We start from the raw sequence: 22,707 nt of genomic DNA on the forward strand, positions 1-22,707 counted from the left end.
AGTCAGCTTCAAAGACGTGGAGGCCTCTCACTCAGACAAAGCTGATGATGGTAATGACGATGATGACGATGATGACGATGATGATGATGATGATGAGAATGGAGGTGAACAGTCGACTGCCCCCAAACCCGACATACCAGACAGCATGTTCATTTTCAAAAGCAAAAATCCGTAAGCTGCCATTTTTACATGATCCCACACCTTTAGCTTTTGTATCATATACCATGCATGATAGAACAGGGCAAATCTAACATCTAAAATCATGTTCCTTGTGTAACTAAAGTATCAGGAGGATCTGCCACTATGTGGTGACCCTGCGCTACTTCGAGATGACCATTCTCCTGGTGATTGTGGCCAGCAGCATTGCACTGGCTGCTGAGGACCCTGTCTGCACCAATTCAGAGAGGAATAAAGTAGACCATTATATTTCACCATATTGCATACTTACGGTCTCATACAGTGACTAATGTAATGACTAATGAGTATTTTGACTTTAAAACAACATTGTGACAGATATGTTTACTGTGTTAACAGGTTCTTCGGTACTTTGATTATGTTTTCACTGGCGTTTTCACATTTGAAATGATTATAAAGGTAACTGCTTTGCTACTTCAAACCTTATTTAAATAGTTGTTATATTAAAGGTGGTATAAGCTATTATTTATTTTTTTTTTTGCTAACCTCACAGCATGAATCCAAAACCCTGCCTTCCAAAGATGTCAGCAAACTACAAACTCTGTTTTACTCTATAGCTTATACTGTCTAGTTTGGAGTCTCAAAATAAACATATTTACAAAATAAGATCCATAAATGCATTAAATAAAAGTTTGTATATTTGCAAACAACAGTTCATATAATCATAACAAAATTGACACTCACAAAATGCATTTCACAAATGCAAAACACATATACAAGCATTCACACAAAGTTTTGGATGTTTAAATGTACAAAATTAGATTGTCACGTGTGTGACTTGCCTTGTATGTGCGTGTGTATTTTGAGACTTTAATGGCAGGTCTTGTTTCATTTGTGTTTCTGTCATACTCTTTTATCCAATCAGATTTAAGCGTCTCAATTGACCAATCATAACTCGCTGTGGGCATATGAAGCATGTGCCTACCTAGATGCATTTTGTGTCAATTTGAATGTAAATTTGGTTATGAATATATAAATTGGTCTTTGCAGATATACTTGTTTTATAATCTTGTAATAATCTTATTTTGTATATTCATTTATTTTGAGACTATTCTGGCTCCATAATCTAGGGCTGTCACAGAGTCATGTCAATGATATTTGAAGTATTTGATGTATATACTGTAGGTAGGTATATATAGAACTTTACATATAGGTATAAAAAACAGAGACAAATTCTGTATAATTGTGCATTGTGCCATTTTATACAGATGATCGACCAGGGCCTCATTCTTCATGATGGGTCGTATTTCCGTGACTTGTGGAACATTCTAGACTTCATTGTGGTGGTTGGAGCTTTATTTGCCTTTGCATTGACGTAAGTATTTCAAATGAGATCCATCTTCCTTGTGTGACTAAGCCAAGTTGTTTACATAAAGTCAGACTTTTTAGAAACATATAACAGCGCCAGACTCCAGACCTCAGATAACTTTCAGCACAGGCTCATTTTTAAAAACATGCCTACTTACAAACTACCAATGCATGTGTAAAACACCAACAACATTTTTGCTTGTTAACACAAATTTGACATTTGCATCACATACCGAATGTTTGGCTTTTCTGTTGTAAACTTGCTCGGTCGCTCACCTGGTACAGCACTGCACTTGCAGTACAGAGCACTCGGGTACAAACTTTTATCATCACTCACCAGAAAAAAACAAAAACAAAAAAAACTAAACATGCTTTTTTAAACACCACTCAGTTTATAAATGTTGTGAAACATGCAAGAAGCATGACATCTACAGATTTGCAGAAATGTTGCAACAGATTTGGTAAATTTGTTTTTCCAGTGAGCCTGGGTTGATAACATATAATCTGTATAATCTACTGTATAATTTTACTGTGACCTGTTAATCAAATGTGTCTACAATATGTATAAATATTTGTATATAAATGTGTACAATTTTAAAAAATGTAATGTAATAAATGCAATTCACAGTATATGAACAATTTATCACATCACCATAAACATACAGTATGGAAGCATATCATGAGCAAATACAACATAAGCTCAAACAGCAACATCAAGGTCATGGTTCGATTCAGAGGAAATGCAAATTAATGAAAAAAAAGGGTTTTGCACATGCGTAAATGTAAATGCAATCTGGGCTTTGATTATAATCCAATGTGCACTGGTTTTGGCTTTGTATAAACTCTACAGTGTGTGCAAAATACAAGACTGCTTAAACTTTTTTGGGAAACAGAAAGGTTCTTCAGGTGTTAAAAGTTATTTATGGAAGCAGTTAGATAACAAAGGTTCTTCTATGGCATCGTGAAGCACCTTTATTTTTAGGAGCGTATGCAAAAAGTGTATAGCATATGTATGACATGGCAAAGAATCTCTATTCTTTTTGTGCACTGCTTTACCGGTGAAACTCAGGAGGTAGAAGAAGAAGCCGGTGGCGACTGAACTAGTGGAGGTGGTGTGCTGTGAGATTTGGCTATACGTGGTATAGACAAATAAAGTGCAGTCTATGAATTTCATTTGCTTTCTTAATAGTGGGCCAAATCCTGGTCTATTTTTAAAGCATCTTGCGGGCTGATTCAGAGCAAGCTATGGGCCTGTGGGCTGGACTTTGGACGCCCCTCATATAAGTTATATAAGTGATACCCTTAAATGCTTGATGCTCGCTAATATATTCTAAAACTTAGATGGAAGTCACACATATATAGTTAGAATACATGGTATAGTTTAGAGGAATATAGATCTTAAACATACATTTAAATAGCATCAGTTATTAAAAAAAATGACGGTGTCCTAAATTTAATAGTCTATTTGGGAAACCCTTGAGAGAAGCTCTAAAATCATGCAGTCCGGTCTTATTAACGTGATCTGAAAGCTGCCTAGCATTAGACACATCCACCAGATAATACGATTTTTGCTCAATAATTGATCAAAATGTTAGGGGTTATTCTGGTTAAGCATGTTTGTGTTCTTACTCAAGGAAATATTTCTATAAAAGGATTTTCCAGACGTTCATAAATCTGCTCTGGTTCATTGTTTAATGGCTTTACATGTGTTCTTTCTCTTTTAATGCTTCTCTGTTATTGTTTGGATTGTGTCTCTGTGGCTGCCAGGAATTTAATGGGGTAACAGCAGATGCTTCTCATTTGTCACACTGTCTGTCCATTTTAATATGAATTCAGTTCATTATTTATTTATGTGTGTGTTAATATCGTGATGTCTGATCCATGTTTGCATTTACTGACGTAAAATGTTCACTCATTTACTAAGTATGTCAGCCATGCCTAGACATTCTTAGGTTATGCATTAGGTTGCTGTCAATTTAACATGTATAGTATGATTCATTATTTAAATATGCAATTAATCATGCCTTTTTACTCATAAGTACGTACCATAATAAGAAATGTTCCTACCATCAGTGCAGTTCAAGCGTGAAGAGCCACTTCATGTTTTGTTCATGTGAATCATGTGAAATGCTTTGAATATTCAAACATTATAATTATTTCTTTCATTGCATTTAAAAATATAATGAAAAATATACTTTAATGCATGCAAAGTCCTTTGATGCATGTAAAGGACATTATTTGTCTTTTTTTTTGTGAGCTTGAAAAGTTAGGCCTTGGGTTCTTCCAGCACTAAACATCATTTAAGATTTTGAAAATGCTATGATGTAGTTAATTTGTAGTACTTTTTTTTTTTTTTTTAGTTTTCATTTATGATGTCACTCAGCTTATACTGAAATCTAGCAGCAAAGATGCCAGATCATGCAAAACCCTTTTTATTATTATTATTATTATTATTTTATTATTTGGGGCTTATGTTCAATTAATTGCAAATATTTTGATAAATTTTTATTAAAGTTATTGACAGATGTTCGGTGGGATTTTCCCCCCCAAAATATACATTTTCTAAAATATCATATTTTTTGTTATTAACAGAAACAACAAAGGCCGAGACATCAAGACCATTAAGTCCTTACGGGTTCTCCGAGTTCTCCGTCCCCTCAAGACCATCAAAAGACTTCCGAAGCTCAAGGTTTCTGCTCTTTCACTTTACATTTGTAGCTAAAAAAAAACCCTGAATGGACAATCCAACTCTCTGCACACTTATATTTACATGTTTTACCAATTATTTGTGACTATACCTACTTTGAATGTTAAGAAAAAAAAGAAAAACTGGGGATCTTGCACACTTTTTCATTCCACATGTGATAATTGCAAGTTACAAACAAATTCTTCCAAAAGAGTAAAACTCAATACTTTCAATTCATTTGCATTGTATACAAAAAAAAAAAAAAAAAAAAAAAAAATTGGTTTGGAATATTCAACATTATAAATATTTATTTTATTGCATAGTCATTATGTAACAGGTTTAACAATTCATATATACATATTTATATTTAAAAAAAATGCTATTCTGTATTTCTGTCTGTTTATTCTTCCATCTATTTTGCTGTGATGATAAACTAATGTACCATATACTCTGTGTGCAATGTTATGTATTCCAAACACAGAAACTCTAGTCAAGAAATATCTTATTCCAAGAATATTCCTTTGAAACAGTCTCACAAAAACACACACAATTTAATGAATGAATGAATTAATCAGGATGCTCTGCTGTCCAAATATGAGTAATCCCTCTGTGAATAATTAAAAGTAGGCTAAATATAACCTGCAGTACTTGACATTTTTCATTTTAAATCAATATGCAGTCAAATACAGAGCCAGCATTATGAGAATTATCATCAGACCATTTAACTAAACCATAATTGAATCAGAGATCATGAGAGATCTTTGGGGATCGAGATGATGAAGAAATGTGAAGTTACCGGCCTAGTGCCCTTCAGTTCCAACCCCATCCCATTAGAAAACATATCTACTTTACAAGGTGGTGATTTTGTACAAATTAGACTGGTTTGGAAGTGAAATATAAGCATGACGGTCCACCAGTTCAACCCATAAACCTAACTGTCAGTGAAACATAAACAGATCGTATGAAAGAAAGAAAGAAAGCTTCATCTAAAGCATTTTTTTTTCTGTCAGCTTTCAGTTTCCAGTCATTGTTGAGCAAAGTCACATGAGATTGACTCGATATCATTACTATAGCAACCAACATGCTAGAAAATGACTGTACTGCCTGAAAAAAAAAAAAACACAAATGTTTGATTTGATCACTTGCAAATAAAAGTATAGACGTGTGCATCATGTTCATCATGATCCAGTTTACACTAATTCAGTGACTAAACATGAATTCAAGGCTTTAGGTAAAATTGTGATGTTGATTGCATTAGATAATATACGGTTCTGGAATGCATCATTCTGTAAATGGCATAAAAGCTGCATATGAGACTTATCTCATGTGCATTGCCGGTTGAAGATCTGTTAAAGAAGGGATTTGCGATATGATGATTGTTTCTGTTGTCCTGCAGGCTGTGTTTGATTGTGTGGTCACATCCCTGAAGAACGTCTTCAACATCCTCATCGTCTACCAGCTCTTCATGTTCATCTTTGCTGTGATTGCAGTGCAGCTCTTCAAGGGAAAGTTCTTCTACTGTACCGACGGATCCATGGCCACACAAAAAGAGTGCCAGTAAGTGCTTTATATATACTGTATATGTGAGTGTGGGATCAGAGGTGGGTAGTGACGAATTACATTTTCCCCATTACATTTATTAATTTTGAAAAATGTGTATTTTTATGAGTATGTAGATTTAAAAGTGGGTAAGTACTTTTCTAATGAAAAATGTAATTTTACTTTGTGGAGCAATGCAGTATGTATTTATTTTTGTAATTAAGTATTTTTTTTTTGTTTGTTGTGATTTTACTTATTTTTTTTCTATGGCATGGGCCATGTCTTATAATCCAAATGTAGCTGTATACATTATTACATAAAGCAAACGACCCACAATGATTTTGGGGCAACATATGAAATGCCAGAATTAATGCTGTGTTTGTTGCAAAATATCTAATTATGCTAATAATATAATATTAAATCAACTAAATATGATCTTTAATATAGCATGTTAATTTTATTTATTATTATTATTTTGCATTTACTAATGAAACAGTTCACACTCATTACTATTTAATTTACATTTAGTCATTTAGCAGACACTTTTATCCAAAGCGACTTTCAAAGTCCTCCTGGTAAAACTGTGCATTGATTGTATTCTTTCCTGAATGTCTTGTGTGTTTGTCTGCCATGGTTTGAATGGTTCTGTGTTGTGTAGAGGCTACTACATTGACTATGGCAGGGACAGGAAGGAGGTGAAGAAGAGGGAGTGGAGGAGACACGAGTTCCACTATGATAATGTCCTCTGGGCTCTTCTGACGCTCTTCACTGTGTCCACAGGAGAGGGCTGGCCACAGTATGTCCATCCATTTATATACTGCACCTGACTGTTGTATATTTAATGAAAATTTTAAATGAGTGCCTTGCTATTAGGATAAAACTACTTGGTGGCTTCAGAACACTTCGTAAACATGTTAATATATCAGGTCACAATCCCTAATGGCTTTGTGGAGTAGGGTTATAGAGTGTAACAGTTGGGTTATTATTTTTCTCCATATGGAAACTGATTTGTTACAATATCTTATAACACTTTGAAGACAGACTTACTGTGGGCTGAAGGAATATGCTACACTACCCATGATGCAGTACAGAAAATTCCACCAATCCGAAAGTTGCAGCAAGCAAATTTTGCCAAACCAGGGGCCAGTTCAAGCTCAAACCGTTGTGCACCATTTTGCTACGGTTTCCGACATGTTTCCTGGAAACGGTGTGCAATGGGCTTTGAGATTTGAGGTTTTCTCTTGTTTGGTGGGTGTGTCAAACATGTCAGCGCAATCAGCAGCAACATGTGTATAAACCAGCGGTATTAAAGAGACAGCTGCACAATGTACTTAACATTAAAATACATTCACAAGAGCAAGTATATTGTTTACACGTAAATTTACATTAAAAGCAAAATAACTAAAATAATAAGAGCACAATTATAGATGTGGAACTTCTTTAAGTCTGTCTAAATATCATTAAGTAATTGCAATGTCTTCTGGTCCATATCCTTTCCTTATGAAGGTGTGCTAGACACTGATTAATGTAACATAAAAATATTATACATATTTATATATTTTGCGACTGTATTGTGGAGTGACACTTTCATAAACTTTTCTATACTCTGATTATATAATGGTAAATATTACAGTAACATAGCACAACAACAGTGATCAGCAATAATGATACTCACAATAAAAATAATAAGGTCATGTAGATCATAACACAGTCTCGGAGGTAAGAAGTGGATTATTCTTCACCTGAAATGTTTGCGAGGCAAATGTTGGATCACAATAATTAGGAGCCAGTTTCCACAAATCCCTTCATTCGATTGGGATGTTCTCTTTTATTCTGGAGGGCAAGGGCGATGACTGTAACATTGAGCGTATTTTGCAGTATTAAACACGTATTTATACCGATTTCATCAGGCTCCGAAATTTTTTCAAAAATAACACAAAGAATGGCCTTCTCAGCTGCCAGAGTTGCAACTCTTGAGTCTTGAGTGTTCAACACACCACTGTTTCCGTTTAAAAAATGTCTTGCACTGTTTTTGTCGGGGCTGAACGCAGCCCAGATATTTAGCTTATGAAGTGATGTATTTGGTGTTATAAATATTCTCTCAATAATGAAGCACTGAAAATGATATAATCACTATTCTCTCGTGTGTCTGTGTGTGTGTGTTTGTGTGTGTGTGTTTGTGTCTGCCTGTGTGTGTGTGTGTGTGTGTGTGTGTGTGTGTTTGTGTGTGTGTGTGTGTGTGTGTGTGTGTGTGTGTGTGTGTGTGTGTGTTTGTGTGTGTGTGTGTGTGTGTGTGTGTGTGTGTGCATGAGTGTGTGTTTGTGTGTGTGTGTGTCTCTGTGTGTGTGTCTCTGTGTGTGTGTGTGTGTGTGGTGTGTGTGTGTGTGTGTGTGTGTGTGTGTGTGTGTGTGTGTGGTGTGTGTGTGTGTGTGTGTGTGTTGTTGTGTGTGTGTTGTGTGTGTGTTTGAGTGTGTGTGTGTGTGTGTTTGAGTGTGTGTGAGTGTGTGTGTGTGTGTGTGTGTGTGTGTGTGTGTGTGTGTGTGTGTGTGTGTGTGTGTGTGTGTGTTTGTGTGTGTGTGTGTGTGTGTGTGTGTTGGGGTTGTGTTTGTTGTGGTGTGTGTGTGTGTGTGTGTGTGTGGGTGTGGGTGTGTGTGTGTGTGTGTGTGTGACCCTGGAGCACAAAAACATAAGTATAAAAGTCATAAGTAGCACAGGTATATTTGTTGCAATAGCCAAAAAATACATTGTATGGGTCAAAATTATCCATTTTTCTTTTATGCCAAAAATTATTATACTATATATAAAAACATAATTTTTGATTAGTTTATAAGCATTGCTAAGAATTCATTTGAACAACTTTAAAGGTGATTTTCTCAGTATTTAGATTTTTTTGCACCCTCAGATTCCAGATTTTCAAATAGTTGTATCTCAGCCAGATATTGTCCTCCTAACAAACCACACATCAATGGAAAGATGATTTATTCAGCTTTCAGATGATGTATGAATCTAAATTTCACAAAACTGATTTGGTTTTGTGGTCCGGGGTCACATATAAGTATGCATACATATTTGGAGATAAACTTAAAATATATTTTTTTCTATATTTACAATCAACATCTTTGAATGGATTGTTTTATATTTCTCCATTGCTTTTAAATAGATTATGTCCTTCACAATGCTTCATGGGATTGTAGTTTCTGTCCATGATCAAAGACTTACACAGTCTTATTTCTTTGTCATTTGTCAGATTTTCTAAATATTTTTTGCTTCAAATCACAGTTTGAAGTCTTGTGATTCTTCTCATTGCTGTTTGGTTTGATTCATTGCTTATAACTCTTTAACCAAATCCCTATGAGAAAAGTGAATTAGAAAAATACTTCCGGAACCAGCGCTGCTGAAAAGTGGGCTGGCAGTAATGCACTCAATAGGAAGGCCTGGATGTTTCTTACTTACTTGAGCGTTTGGTAACATGATGCATTTTTGGTCAGTTTCCAGGATTGTTCTGAGATCTGAGAGCGATAGAGACTTTCCTGCAAGGACGAATCTGTCAGTGCAGGGCTATTGATGGTAGGCTGTTCTCCTGCCTTCTCAAGTATTTGTAACACATCTGCCAAGGAAATGTGTGTCAGTGGAGATTTAGCTTTCTACGTTTTGGTGTCAGACAGGTTGCTTAAACCTCCTCTGGAGAATGGCGATGTAGAGGTGAATACTTCTGAGCATTTTTTGTTGATAATGCTTTTCTCTGTGCATACTGTCAGTGCCTGTTTAAAGGCATAATGGTGAATGGAATATAATGACCATATTTAAATTAGATAGATCTCATTCATTTTAAATAAATTAATATATTAACAAGGTTTTAGTGCTCATTAAATTATCCAAAATCAGAGGAGTGAATGCCATCAGAATGAAGCACTGGGCTTTGATTCCGGAAAAATGCAGTCAAATCACCAGACAGCCTTCTGTGGAAATGCTAATCGGATCCAGAATGCCAGAAATGTTGGCAAATGTCAAACATGAAAGAGCTGGGCTCCTCGGTGAGCACAATAGATGTCACGTTGTGAAAGCTTTTGGCAGGGTGAATGAACAAAATCACTCGACAGTCACCGGAACCTGTCCAGAAATCTTCTAAAACCTTGAAACATTCAAGAACTGTGCGACATCTTCTGCACATTAGATGTGACATAAAAACATTCGTTTTAAGACAGTTATTCATGTTTTGTTTTAGTACGCCAGTGTTTTGTTTTTGTCTTTTGCAAATATTGTTATAATCCAGTGAAATTTTCGCATGAACAAGGAGTCCCACAACAGATGGTATGGCCCACGCAGATCTGATCTCACCATCTTCAAGTGAGTCTGGGGTTCATCCATAGAAGAACTGTGGCATCTTCTCCAAGATGCTTGGAACAAACTACCTTAACAAATGTGTGCGAGCAAACACGGGAAAAAGCTAAAGAAGGAAGAGGACTGAAGACGCAGTTTACTTTAACACCCATAGTAATATTCCAGACTTTTAAAGAAATGGAAATGCAACCGAAGGTCTTTTCTTCTTTCTACCTTTTAATCCAACTTCATACTCATCACAAACAGAGAACAATAGTTGTTGCAAAGGTTGCAGCTCCAGGCAAGCAAATGTATTTTTTATCAGCACTGTTATTTAAATGATTGTTTTCCATCGTTTGATTTATGAAGGAGATTCATAGAGCTTAGAAAGATGAGTCTCCACATAAAACATTTCTTCAAGGTCATGCAGTTATGAGAGCCGTGATGCTGCTAATTGCATCCAGTGATAGCTGTGTGCACAGTCTGGATAACAGCTGTTTAAAGATCGCCTGAAACCTTTTCTGCAGGTCCCACCTTTGAGCGGATTTCATAACAGATCTTATCTTGTTACAACCATTTTCTCCAGCTTTGGTAATTATTGGCAAATTCTCACAGATGTGCACATTAATCTCTATAAGCAGCCAGCCAACTTGTTTTCAGAAAGCATGGATTGTCTGAAGACTTTGTGTCATCGGTTTAGACCCAGAATTGGCGAGCCACCTCTGTTTGTTATGATTCTTATGTTACAGCTGAGACTAATGTTGAGTTGGGATCCATGTGGAGAGATGTTTGTTTAATAGCTGATGCCAAGAATCAGTGGTTGAAAAGGCAGGGAAAATAATGTGGACTGTCACTGATGAACTGAGTGTGGGTTGAGTAGCATGTCTGTGAAGAAGCAGGACGAGATTTAATGCTGCAGATTTTAAATACTGAAAATGGACCCTTTTCACAGACTGTGATGATGCGTTTCCATAATAAATTAAGCAATTAAAAAATGTAATGTACATTTGTAACACTCTACTGTGAGTTATATTACTTTGGCACTCATTTACAGAACTGAATTTGACATCTTACTCTCGTCTGACCAACACAATCAATCACTCTCTCTATACATGTATGTGTTCTTTATTTGGAAAGTTATAGAAATACTTAGAAATGTTTCATATAGAAGTTTACCCAATGACGACTTCCGCTTCTGAGAACCCAGAAATGTCCACAGGTTTGTTAATTGAGAACAGAGCCATGTTTTGGGAAAACAAACATCATATTGAGTCCAAGTAGCAGTAAATTAATTGCAAAAGATTACTTTTGTTTATGTTGTTGTTGAATTCATTGGATGTATTCATTATGCTTTCTACAGAGTTCTCCAACACTCGGTGGATGTGACTGAGGAAAACCACGGCCCAAGCAGAGGAAACCGAATGGAGATGTCCATTTTCTATGTCATATACTTTGTGGTTTTCCCCTTCTTTTTTGTCAACATCTTTGTTGCTCTCATCATCATCACATTCCAGGAGCAGGGAGACAAAATGATGGAGGAGTGCAACTTGGAAAAAAACGAGGTGAATGTACATTTAAGACTCCAGTATCCAGTATATTAGATTACACATCAAGCTATTTCATATGTTTTCCTCATAGCTAGGTTTTAATAACATCATTTAGTGATATTAACAGCATTATTATGAAGAAGAGTCTGATCTAAGCATGAAAAAATAATAAAGGTTTCTAATCCGCAGTACTAACCTGCATGTTCCTTCGCTGCTTTCTTATCTCACTCTTCCAGCGGGCATGCATTGACTTTGTTATCAGTGCAAAACCCCTAACGAGATACATGCCTCAGAACCGACAGACCCTCCAGTACCGATTGTGGCACTTTGTGGTGTCGCCATCATTCGAGTACACGGTTCTAGTCATGATTGCACTCAACACAGTAGTGCTCATGATGAAGGTATAACTTTCAACATACAATATTCCAGCTTGGAACGCATTCTGTTAAAGGGTTACTCCACCCCAAAATGAAAATTCTGTCATTAATTACTCACTGTCATGTCGTTCCAAACCCGTAAAAGCTTCGTTCATCTTGGGAACACAAATTAAGATATTTTTGATGAAATCCGAGAGCTCTCTGACCCTCCCATAGACAGCAATGTAATTAACACGATCAAGGTCCAGAAACGTAGCAAGGACATTGTTAAAATAGTCCATGTGACATCAGGGGTTCAACTTTAATTTTACGAAGCTACAAGAATACTTTTTTGTATGCAAAGAAATCAAAAATAATGACTTTATTCTTTATTATTATTTAGCTTCGTAAAATCACAGTTGAACCCCTGATGTCACATGGATTATTTTAACGATGTCCTTGCTACGCTTCTGGACCTTGATAGTGTTAATTACAGTACATTGCTGTCTATGGGAGGGTCAGAGAGCTCTCGGATTTCATCAAAAATATCTTAATTTGTGTTCTGAAGAAGAACGAAGGTCTTACTAGTTTGGAACGACATGAAAGTGAGTAATTAATGACAAAATTGTCATTTCGGGGTGGAATAACCCTTTAATTGAAAAAGTGAAGCTATGTTTTTGGTCTTGGTTTTCATGGTCTTCATCTTTATCTGATTTTGTTTAAATGAGATATTTTGAGGTGCATACAGCATTTGTGATTTATAATCATAATGCTTTTCAGTACCACTCGGCTCCAGCTGCCTACGACATCGTCCTGAAGCACCTCAACACTGCGTTCACTGTGCTCTTCTCTCTGGAATGCATCTTAAAGATTTTCGCCTTTGGGTTCATGGTGAGTTTTATGACATCACATTGATGTAAAAAGGACGGGAAATTTTCTGTTTTGGGTGAACTATCCCTTTAATGAGTATAATTCAAAGAAGAATGCATTTTTAATGCACCTGAATTGATTTACTTGCTTATCATTTTCATTATTGTCACTCTGGTCTCATCTCACAGAACTACTTCCGAGATACATGGAACATCTTTGATTTCATCACTGTGCTGGGCAGCATTACTGAAATTGTGGTAGATTTACAGGTAGGAATATTTCATAAGCAGTGGTCTGAGTATATGAATCAGAAGTGTGTATCAGTGCTGGGGTTTCTGGGCCACTTGTATTGTTTGTTTTCTTTTTTTTTACTATCTAGTCTATCAAGTAATCTATCTGTCTTTCAAGTAATCTTTACTACAACAGTTTCTTGCCCCTATCTTTTTATTCAGTCTTTGAACACCATCAATATGAGTTTCCTGAAGCTTTTCCGGGCAGCTAGACTCATTAAACTGTTGAGACAAGGCTACACAATACGGATTCTGCTGTGGACATTTGTTCAGTCCTTCAAGGTAAAATCACATTTGTACTGTATTCTTCAGTTTATATATATATATATATATATTAGTATATATATATATATATATATATATATATATATATATATATATATATATATATATATAGATTATATATACATATACAGTACAGACCAAAAGTTTGGAAACATTACTATTTTAATGTTTTTGAAAGAAGTTTCTTCTGCTCATCAAGCCTGCATTTATTTGATCAAAAATACAGAAAAAAAAATGTAATATTGTGAAATATTATTACAATTTAAAATAATTGTTTTTAAATGTATTATACTTTAAATTATCATTTATTTCTGTGATGCAAAGCTGAATTTTTAGGATCATTATCACATGATCCTTTAGAAATCATTCTAATATGATGATTCATTATCAAAGTTGGAAACAGTTCTGCTGCTTAATATTTTTTCAGAACATGTGATACTTTTTTAGGATACTTTGATAAAAAAAAAAAAAAGAAGCTATGTTTTTAAAATATAAATATTTTGTAATAACAATATACACTACTGGTCAGTAATTTGGGGTCAGTAATTTTTTTTTCTTTCTTTCTTTTTTTTAAATAAAATCAATACTTTTATTCAGCAAGGATGTGTTAAATTGATAAAAAGTGATAGTAAAGAAAATATATTATTTAGAATATATATTATTAGAAATTTTATTTTTATTTTGAATAAATGCAGTTCTTTTTAACCTTTTATTCATCAAATATATTAGACAGCAGAACTGTTTCCAACACTCATAATAAATCAGAATATTAGAATGATTTCTAAATTATCATGTGATAGACTGGATGTTACATGTGACACTGAAGGCTGGAGTAATGATGCTGAAAATTCAGCTTTGCATCACAGGTATAAATTATATTTTAAAGTATATTTAAATGGAAACAATTATTTTAGGTTGTAAAATTGTATCACAATATTACTGTTTTTTCTGTATTTTTGATCAAATAAATGCAGGCTTGATGAGCAGAAGAAACTTCTTTCAAAAACATTAAAAATAGTAATGTTTCCAAACTTTTGACCTGTACTGTATATATATAATTAAGGAAAGGAAAATAATAAATAAAGGAAATATTTGTACAACATTCTTTTCACTCTCTTCTTGTTTCAGGCTCTTCCATATGTTTGCCTTCTCATTGCCATGCTTTTCTTCATTTATGCCATTATTGGCATGCAAGTAAGTTTTTCTTATCATGTATGGCAGTTATCAAAATGATGTAAACTTTACCTATAAACTTTATAATTTAATGGTATTGCCAGAATACTTCCCCAAACATCAGAATGTACTCAGTATATTTTGGCGGCTCAGTCTCTATAAATGATCAAATCTGTTTATTCATCTGTATTTGTGGGCTGGTGTGTGTTAAAGTCCTAACCAAATTCTGCACTCTTTCTTTTTTCCCCAAATTTTATCAGGGCACACATTTAGATCATTATTTCCAATTTTTTTTTTTTTTTTTTTTTTTTTTTCAGAAATTTAGAAGAAACAAAAACTTGCTAGTCTGGGTTTTTGAGTAGCAATATGAAATCATTTCTATAGTTTTATAGACAATATACAGTACTTGATTTTTTTCAGATTTTTTGATTATAAAAATAGTTGCTGTTTTTGTTTTTTCTTTATTTTTTTGGTATTTGGTAATATTAAATTGAATGATGAGAGCCACATTAATCAACACACCAATTTCAAGACGTTCTTTGGTGCCTTGATGCTGCTCTTTAGGTAAGATAATGTTGTTTGAGATTTCTTTATTTTTAGTAGAATTAGACCAGCATTCTTACTTTTGTTTATAGATAATGAAATGTGCAGTTAACCTCTAAATTAAAATTCTTTCATTTACTCATTCTTATGTTTCTACAAGACTAGTGAGGTGTTTGAGTGACTCATTCCTGGGTGGATATATTACTTTACGTCTTGCAGAAGTGCTACAGGAGAGTCGTGGCAGGAGATCATGCTCTCGTGTCTGGAGGGGAAGGAGTGTGAACTGGACCCTTCAATACCACCACCTTTCACCTCTCCAGATCATGAAGGGGGCTGTGGCACGGACTTTGCCTATTTCTATTTTGTCTCATTTATCTTTTTCAGCTCATTTTTGGTGAGACTTTATCAACGTCCTGTTCAGAAATCTGAAATGTACAGGGGAAAACAAATACAACAAGTTATATTTTGGAATGTCTGCTGTCAGCTGAAATTATTAAAAAAAAAAGCAATTTGTCATAAAAAGCCAACAATACTGATAGCAAACAATGCCTAGTTTAAACATAAGCTAGATTAATACACAAGCTAAACAGAACAAGATTTTTTAAGTAAATAAGAGGTTATAGTAAGTGCCTTTGTTTATGCAATTGCTGATTAAGTGTTTGCGGAGGTAGTTTCTCATGTGCATCTTTCAATTGCAGATAATAATAAAAAACATCTTAGCTGACTCTCCCAAATACCTATTTACAGTTATGTTTTAAAGGGATAGTTCACCCAAAAATTAAAATTCTGTCATTAATTGATCACCCTCATGTCATTTCAAACCCGCAAGACCTTCATTCATCTTCAGAACACAAATTAAGATATTTTTGATGAAATCCGAGAGCTTTCTGGCCCTGCATTAACAGCAATGCAACTGACACATTCAAGGCCCAGAAAAGTAGTAAGGACATAAGCCAGGTTTCCATCCAAAGTTGCGAATTTAACTTATGTGCAAAATTGGAATATTGAAAATCGAAAACATTTGCAAACAAGCACTGTTTCCATCCAATCCACTTCCTGATAAACTGGCACTATACATCACTAAGAAAAGTAGAATAAGTTACTGAATATAATAATTTTTCTATATATTAAATTACTTGCACCTCAGAACGAGCAGACGAAACACAATGAATGTGGTCATTGCTTTCGGAGGTGGATGCTGCTGTTTGGGAACGCAGTCATTTAACAGTTCTGGGAGGCAATTATATGAAATACTTTGATGACAGCTCGGGCATTTCCAAATGATCATAACAACATTTCAGATACTGTGGAACAAGATCGGTCCGCTGGTTAGTCAGGATTTACCGTCCCATAGCGCAAATGATTTCTTCTCTTCCAAGTCAGTCACAAAAAGCATTCTTGTATAGCTTCATAAAATTACAGTTGAACCTCTGATGGCACATGGACTATGTTAACGATGTCCTCACTACATTTCTGGGCCTTGAATGTGATAATTACATTGCTGTCTATGGAGGGTCAAAAAGCTCTCGGATTTCATCTAAAATATCTTAATTTGTGTTCCGAAGATGAACGAAGGTCTTACGGGTTTGGTACGACATGAGGGTGAGTAATTAATGACAGAATTTTTGGGAATATCCCTCTAATATTACACCAATGAAATTTGTGCACTTAGTCTACATCCAGAATATTGCCACTTTATTTTTTCTAAATGCTGAATCTGTTCGTGGCTGTGATTATGGACAACTTTGAGTATTTGACCCGCGACTCCTCCATTCTCGGACCTCACCATCTGGATGAGTTTGTGCGCATCTGGGGAGAATATGACCGAGCTGCATGGTAAGTGCAACAGATCACCTACTGTACCTACTGGAATGCCAGATATAATATAGTTTCTAGTGATTTGTACTGTTCTTACTGTCATGCGCATAGAAGCACTTCACTAGTACCCACTCCTCATTAACATCCACAATCATGTTTATTTTTGACTTCACTTGGTTTATTCATTTATACAGATGCAACTCTGTTCAGTAGTTCAACTCAGATGTATATGTTAGTACATTTAACAGTAGTTATGAATATGCAAAGATCCTTGGCCTTCAACCTTCACCTTATAAGTAACTTTGCAACTACATGTCAACTAACTTTCATTAGAGTATTAGTAGACCATTAAGCTAGGGTTAGTAAAATAAGTTGATGCGTACAGTTACCTAAAGATATTAAGTAGACAGTCTACTAATACTCTAATGACTGCTAGTGGACACGAAGTTGCAATAAGTTAGTAGAATGTCTAATATGGATTATTAAAGTGTTACCAAAACTTTGGCCTGCAGAACCCATGGAGGAGTGAGACTATTGTTATTTTTGGTAGATGATCAGCGTTTTACAGATGTTGTTGTTGTTGTGTCTTCCCATATAGCATAACATTTTTTGTGCTTGAATCAAATTGAATAGTTGTTGGAACCAAAAATGCATTTGGGTGCATTGCTCACCGCGTCAGACACAGACGGATGTTTTCAGTTTTGTTGAGGTGAAATTGCTGAAAGTTTCTGATGGGCCTTGGATTCCTGTGCGCTGCCAGAACAAAAACTGGCTTGGACTGGATTCAGGACTTACTGTGAGCTCTTCAATTAGGCTGTCCTCAAATGGTAATTAGTGCACATCGGTATGTCGATACTTAGAGAGTCAAAAATACTTCTAGGCTAATGGAAGCCGATCTTGTGGTTATCGTTGCATTCTCCGGGGCTGGAGTTGAGATGGAATTTAGTGTAGTGTTTAGAAGTCAGTGGATGACTGTGAGCAAATTGGTGTCCCTTGTAAGTAAAGCTGAAGGCCACATCCTTCTGTTCACAGGCTTTCAAGGGAAGGATGATGTCATGTCAGATGAAAAGGAAGACAGGGCCTTGATTGTTCAAAGAAAGGAGGTTTGTACGTGCCTAACCTAACATCCTTCTGTGTGGTGTTAGTACAGTATGTATCAAACAACCTGCATTCATTTTAGGGCTGCAACTAATGATTTTTTTATAATCAATTACTCTGTTGAAAATGTATTTGCTTAATTTCACAAAAAAAATAAATAAAATAAAATAAAAAAATGCAAATGCAAACTGAGGGCGATCAAAACTATAAATCTATGAATTTAGACTACTTTTAGATTTAGTCATTTAGCAGATGCTTTTATCCAAAGCGACTATAAAAGCAATCGTACAAACAAAAGAGCAACTATATGTAAGTGCTGTGTCTCGGTTAGCCAAACACAGTAAATATAGCAAGGTTTTCTTTTTTCTTTAATAAATAAAAAGAAAGCAAGTAGATAAAATATAAACAGAACAGTACAATAGACTAGGAGGAACTAACTATATAACAAATACAACACTCTTCAGTCTTAGTTCATTTGAGCACTCCATGCGTTCTCAGTTCGATATACTGCGTAAATGTGAACACCCCAAATGATACAAAGACCACTCTAAACCACAAACCATTCTAATGATATATAGCAACATACATGCATCTGTATTGAGAACCTTTACATATGTTGAGGAGCCTCACCTTTCATCTGATCTGATATTTGCTAATATTTACTCAGTAAAATCAGATGATTTCATATTAAGACAGTAGCATGTGTGGGAATGTGTGTTTTGATATCACCAGCAATCCAGTTTTATTTTATTTTTTATAGATTAGTGGACACATATCCTATAAATACAATCATGCATTACTGTATTATTATATATACAGTATATATATTTATTTTTTTTATTTTTTTTAAACAGAGCTATTTATAGTCCTGTTATCATTATTGCTCTTGGAAAAAAAAAAAATAGAATTTCAACTAAAGTAAACAATTTAAAATCTAAATTTTGGAGTTACTATTATTATTATTATTATTTTATTATTTTATAGCTCCTTTCTTCTGTTTCTATTGTGCTGTCTGGTTGACCTGCATGCATGTTTACACACATACAACTTTCTTTTATTTTAAAATTATTTGAAATTTAACAAATCACGAGACCTATAAGTCATAAAAAAGTTATAAAAAGGTGTTTTTGCTACTCTTAAGTGCCATCAATAAAAGTTCTGTGTGCACATTGCTAAAGCTTGACAGATCAGTAATGAAAAGTTGAATGTTTTCATTAGTGATTAGTCGTTACAGCCCTAGTTAAAGTTGTCTACTAAACAAAACAAAACAAAAGTTAATAAAGAGACTTGAACTTCATTGTAGGTTACTAGAAATCAGATGGTTTAAATTTCTCTACTTACCACCAAATATCAACTGAAGGTAATAAAAGTAGTATCTTTTCATGCCAAAGCTAGTTTAAACTCAGTGAGGTCAAGAAACTATGAAAAAAAAAATCTTCTAAGAGTAAGATGAAGGAATTCATGTTTAGAAGGCCATCTCAGCACCTACTGTTTTTATCTGTTGATAAGGATAAAGTTACAGTACTTTAAACTGTAATTAAATTTTTATTTATTTTCAATCAGTTTTTGTATTCATTAGTTTCCAGTACATTAATTAAATTTTTTGTTACATTTAATCATTTAGCAGACGCTTTTATGTGGGAAGCGACTTACAAATGAGAACAGTAGAAACAATCAGATCAACGAGAGAACAACAACGGGATACAAGTGCTATGACAAGTCTCAGTTAGTCTAGTACAGAAACACGTAGCCAGGTTTTTTTTTTTTAATTCTTTTTTTTTTTAATGAATATGATAGAGAAGACAATAAAAGGTAAGTTACTAGTAATAGTTTGGTTAAGTGCAGGCGAAAAAGATGAGACTTTAGATGTTTTTTTGAAAATGAGTAAAGACTCAGCTGTTCGATTTGAGATCGGGAGGTCATTCACCAGCTGGGCGCAGTCCAGGGAAAAAGTCAGTGAGAGTGATTTTGAACCTCTTTGGAATGCACCACAAGGCGTCGTTTTGTACTTGCCTAAGCGCAAACTTCTGGAGGGTGCATAAGTTTGAACTAGTGAGTTTGCAGGTAAGTTGGCGCCGTGCCAATGGTGGAGTTTTGTAGGCAATTCAGTACCTTGAATTTGATGCGAGTGGCTACTGGTAGCCATTGTAACCTGATGAGGAGAGGAGTAACGTGAGCTGTTTTTGGCTCATTGAAGAAAACCCTCGCTGCTGCATTCTGGATCATTTTGTAGAGGCTTGATAGTACATGCAGGGAAGGCCCGCTAGGAGAGCATTGCAATAGTCAGTCGTAGAAACAAGAGCTTGGACAAGAAGTTTGGTGGCTTGCTCTGACAGGAAGGGTCTACTCTCTTCCTAATGTTTTATAATAAATCTGCATGACCCGGGTTGTTGTAGCAATATGGTCTGTGAAGCTTAACTGGTGATCCATCGCAACTCCTAGGTTTCTGGCTGTCCTGGAAGGAGTTATGGTTGACGAACCCAGCTGTATAGAGAAGTTGTGATGAAACGATTGGGGTTATTTGAAACCACCAGCAGTTCATCTTAGTAAGGTTGAGCTGAAGGTGATGGTCATTCATCCAGCTAGAAAACAAACTCAGACAGGCGGAAATGCGAGCAACTACCGTCGGGTCATCTGGTTGAATAAGAATGTTGAGTGTCATCAGCGTGGCAGTGATAGGATTAAAAGCCATGCTTCTGAATGACAGATCCTAATGACGTCAGCTAGATGGAGAAGAGAAGCGGTCCAAGTACTGAGCCTTGAGGAACCCCAGTAGCAAGTTGTTGTGACTTAGAAACTTCACCCCTCCAAGACACCATGAAGGGATCTATCAGAAAGGTAGGGAGTTTAAGCCACTGGAGTACAGTTTCCAGAGATGTCCATCTTTCTGAGGGTGGATAGGAGAATCTGGTGATTAACGGTGTCAAAAGCAGCAGACAGGTCCAGTTGTTAGGTTTGTGTGTGAAATCAGGTTGTTTAGTTTGTGTTGTTTGTGTGTTTGTGTGTTTGTTAAGGAGTTTTGTTGCTGTTTCTTAATTACAGAGGTACATTTCAATAGGTAGGGTGTAGGAAACAACAGGAGGAGAGAGAGGAGAACAGAAACAGGCAAAGGCCCTTTAGCCATGATTTAACTTCGGTTGACTGTGCTAATGTTGGAGGGCTGCCCACAAGGTTTTGCTCTGACAAAATATATATATTTTTTTAGATTAAGCTATCTCCAGTTTTTGAATCTGTGTAGTCTGACACTGCCTTGACTTGTCTTTGCTGCCACTGCTATGACAAAATGTGCCTTATGATGTGCCAGGATTCTCTTTAGCTTTTAATATGTTTATTTCAAATTATGCCTGTCTACATTTGTGCCCAGAACCACCTTGTTGTCAACCTGTTATCAAATTAATTGTGGACATATACTTCCATATACACTCACTGGCCACTTGTTAGTACCAGTATCTTGTATCCCTGTTGCTTTTACATGAAAAAAAAAAAATTCCTCAGAGATTTTGGTCCATTAACACGACAGCATCATAAAGTTCACAGATTTGTGTGGCTACACATCCATGACGTGATCCATATGCTCTATTAAATTTTTATTTATTTCAATCACTTTGGATGTCATTTGTGTATAGGTAATTAATTTCCATGTTGAAACCAATCGGAGATGATTTGAGCTTTGTGACATGGCCTGCTATCCTGCTGGAAGTATGTGTGTGTGTGATCATACACAGATCAGTGTGTGTGTGTGTGTGTGTGTGTGTGTGTGTGTGTGTGTGTGTGTGTGTGTTAAGGAGCATTCATGCCATATCATGATTTCGTTATAAGAACTTGTGAAGTGAGAGTTTTCTGAGAGCTACGACTTGTACCACCTGACCACCTCAGATTCATTAGACGCTATGTTTATACATTTATAGTGCGATAGTTCTGTGTCCGAGTCCAAGGGTGTGAACAGCTCCAAGTAGAACGTCACGTGTTGCCATCACGAAACTACAGTAATTACGATATGATGTGATCGCAGCATTGGTTGTTTAGGACCACCAAAGATGTCAATTTAGATCATATTTATTTAATGCTGTTACATTTCGGATAAAATAAACATTAAGAAAGGTGTTAATAGAAGAGTGGATAGAGTGCAGAACTGAGCATAGGCCTGGAGAGATTTGTTGTCTCCTCTTGTAAAGATATAGGTGTATAATGAATTAAAACAGAGTTTGAAGAGTAAGTGCTCTGAATAGAGTTTATTCTCAAGAGTGGCTTGGGTTCTGTGGAGATTTTTTTTTCTTAAAGGCTCAATTGCAGTTGTAGGGTAAAAAAATATTTATTTTCTTAAAAAAAATGCTATTTATTTGTATTGTGTATTCAAACATTACTGTTTTTGTAAACATACCCCTCATATTTCACTTTCATAATTATCATATTAGTTTCCATGAACTCATTAAACTTCATATGTAGCATAAGGTGTTTCTTTTCAGCATGTAGTGCAAAAAAAAAAAAAAAAAAAAAACTTTTCTCATAGCGCAGTGGCCCAAACAACAAAGCGGGAAACAACAAAAACTTGAAAATAAGTATCCAACTAGAGGTCTGTATGGGATGGATGTTTTTAGCATAAAGCAATGATATACTTTGGCATGCAACTCCAACTTTAAACAAGCATACATTAATTAATTTAGGATTACTTGAAAATT

At 35.3% G+C, this 22,707-nt stretch overlaps 1 protein-coding gene across 2 annotated transcripts in view; it reads left to right on the forward strand.

Moving 5' to 3' along the window:
• The window catches only part of cacna1eb (calcium channel, voltage-dependent, R type, alpha 1E subunit b), a 76,197-nt gene that overhangs the window by 46,031 nt on the left and 7,459 nt on the right, over positions 1–22,707 (forward strand). Inside the window, exons 21-37 of one of the 2 annotated variants that reach the window (XM_042717704.1) lie at positions 3–171; positions 284–413; positions 535–594; positions 1,404–1,510; positions 3,271–3,282; positions 4,096–4,192; positions 5,586–5,746; positions 6,387–6,524; positions 11,409–11,610; positions 11,832–11,996; positions 12,732–12,842; positions 13,010–13,090; positions 13,274–13,393; positions 14,525–14,590; positions 15,042–15,133; positions 15,332–15,506; positions 16,821–16,948. In XM_042717704.1, coding sequence (XP_042573638.1) covers positions 3–171; positions 284–413; positions 535–594; positions 1,404–1,510; positions 3,271–3,282; positions 4,096–4,192; positions 5,586–5,746; positions 6,387–6,524; positions 11,409–11,610; positions 11,832–11,996; positions 12,732–12,842; positions 13,010–13,090; positions 13,274–13,393; positions 14,525–14,590; positions 15,042–15,133; positions 15,332–15,506; positions 16,821–16,948 — 2,014 coding nt within the window. The remainder of the gene's footprint in view (positions 1–2; positions 172–283; positions 414–534; positions 595–1,403; positions 1,511–3,270; positions 3,283–4,095; positions 4,193–5,585; positions 5,747–6,386; positions 6,525–11,408; positions 11,611–11,831; positions 11,997–12,731; positions 12,843–13,009; positions 13,091–13,273; positions 13,394–14,524; positions 14,591–15,041; positions 15,134–15,331; positions 15,507–16,820; positions 16,949–22,707) is intronic. The other variant, XM_042717705.1, reaches the window with a different exon arrangement.

Source organism: Cyprinus carpio, chromosome B2 (assembly GCF_018340385.1).
Source record: "Cyprinus carpio isolate SPL01 chromosome B2, ASM1834038v1, whole genome shotgun sequence".
NCBI classification, from domain to species: Eukaryota; Metazoa; Chordata; class Actinopteri; order Cypriniformes; family Cyprinidae; genus Cyprinus; species Cyprinus carpio.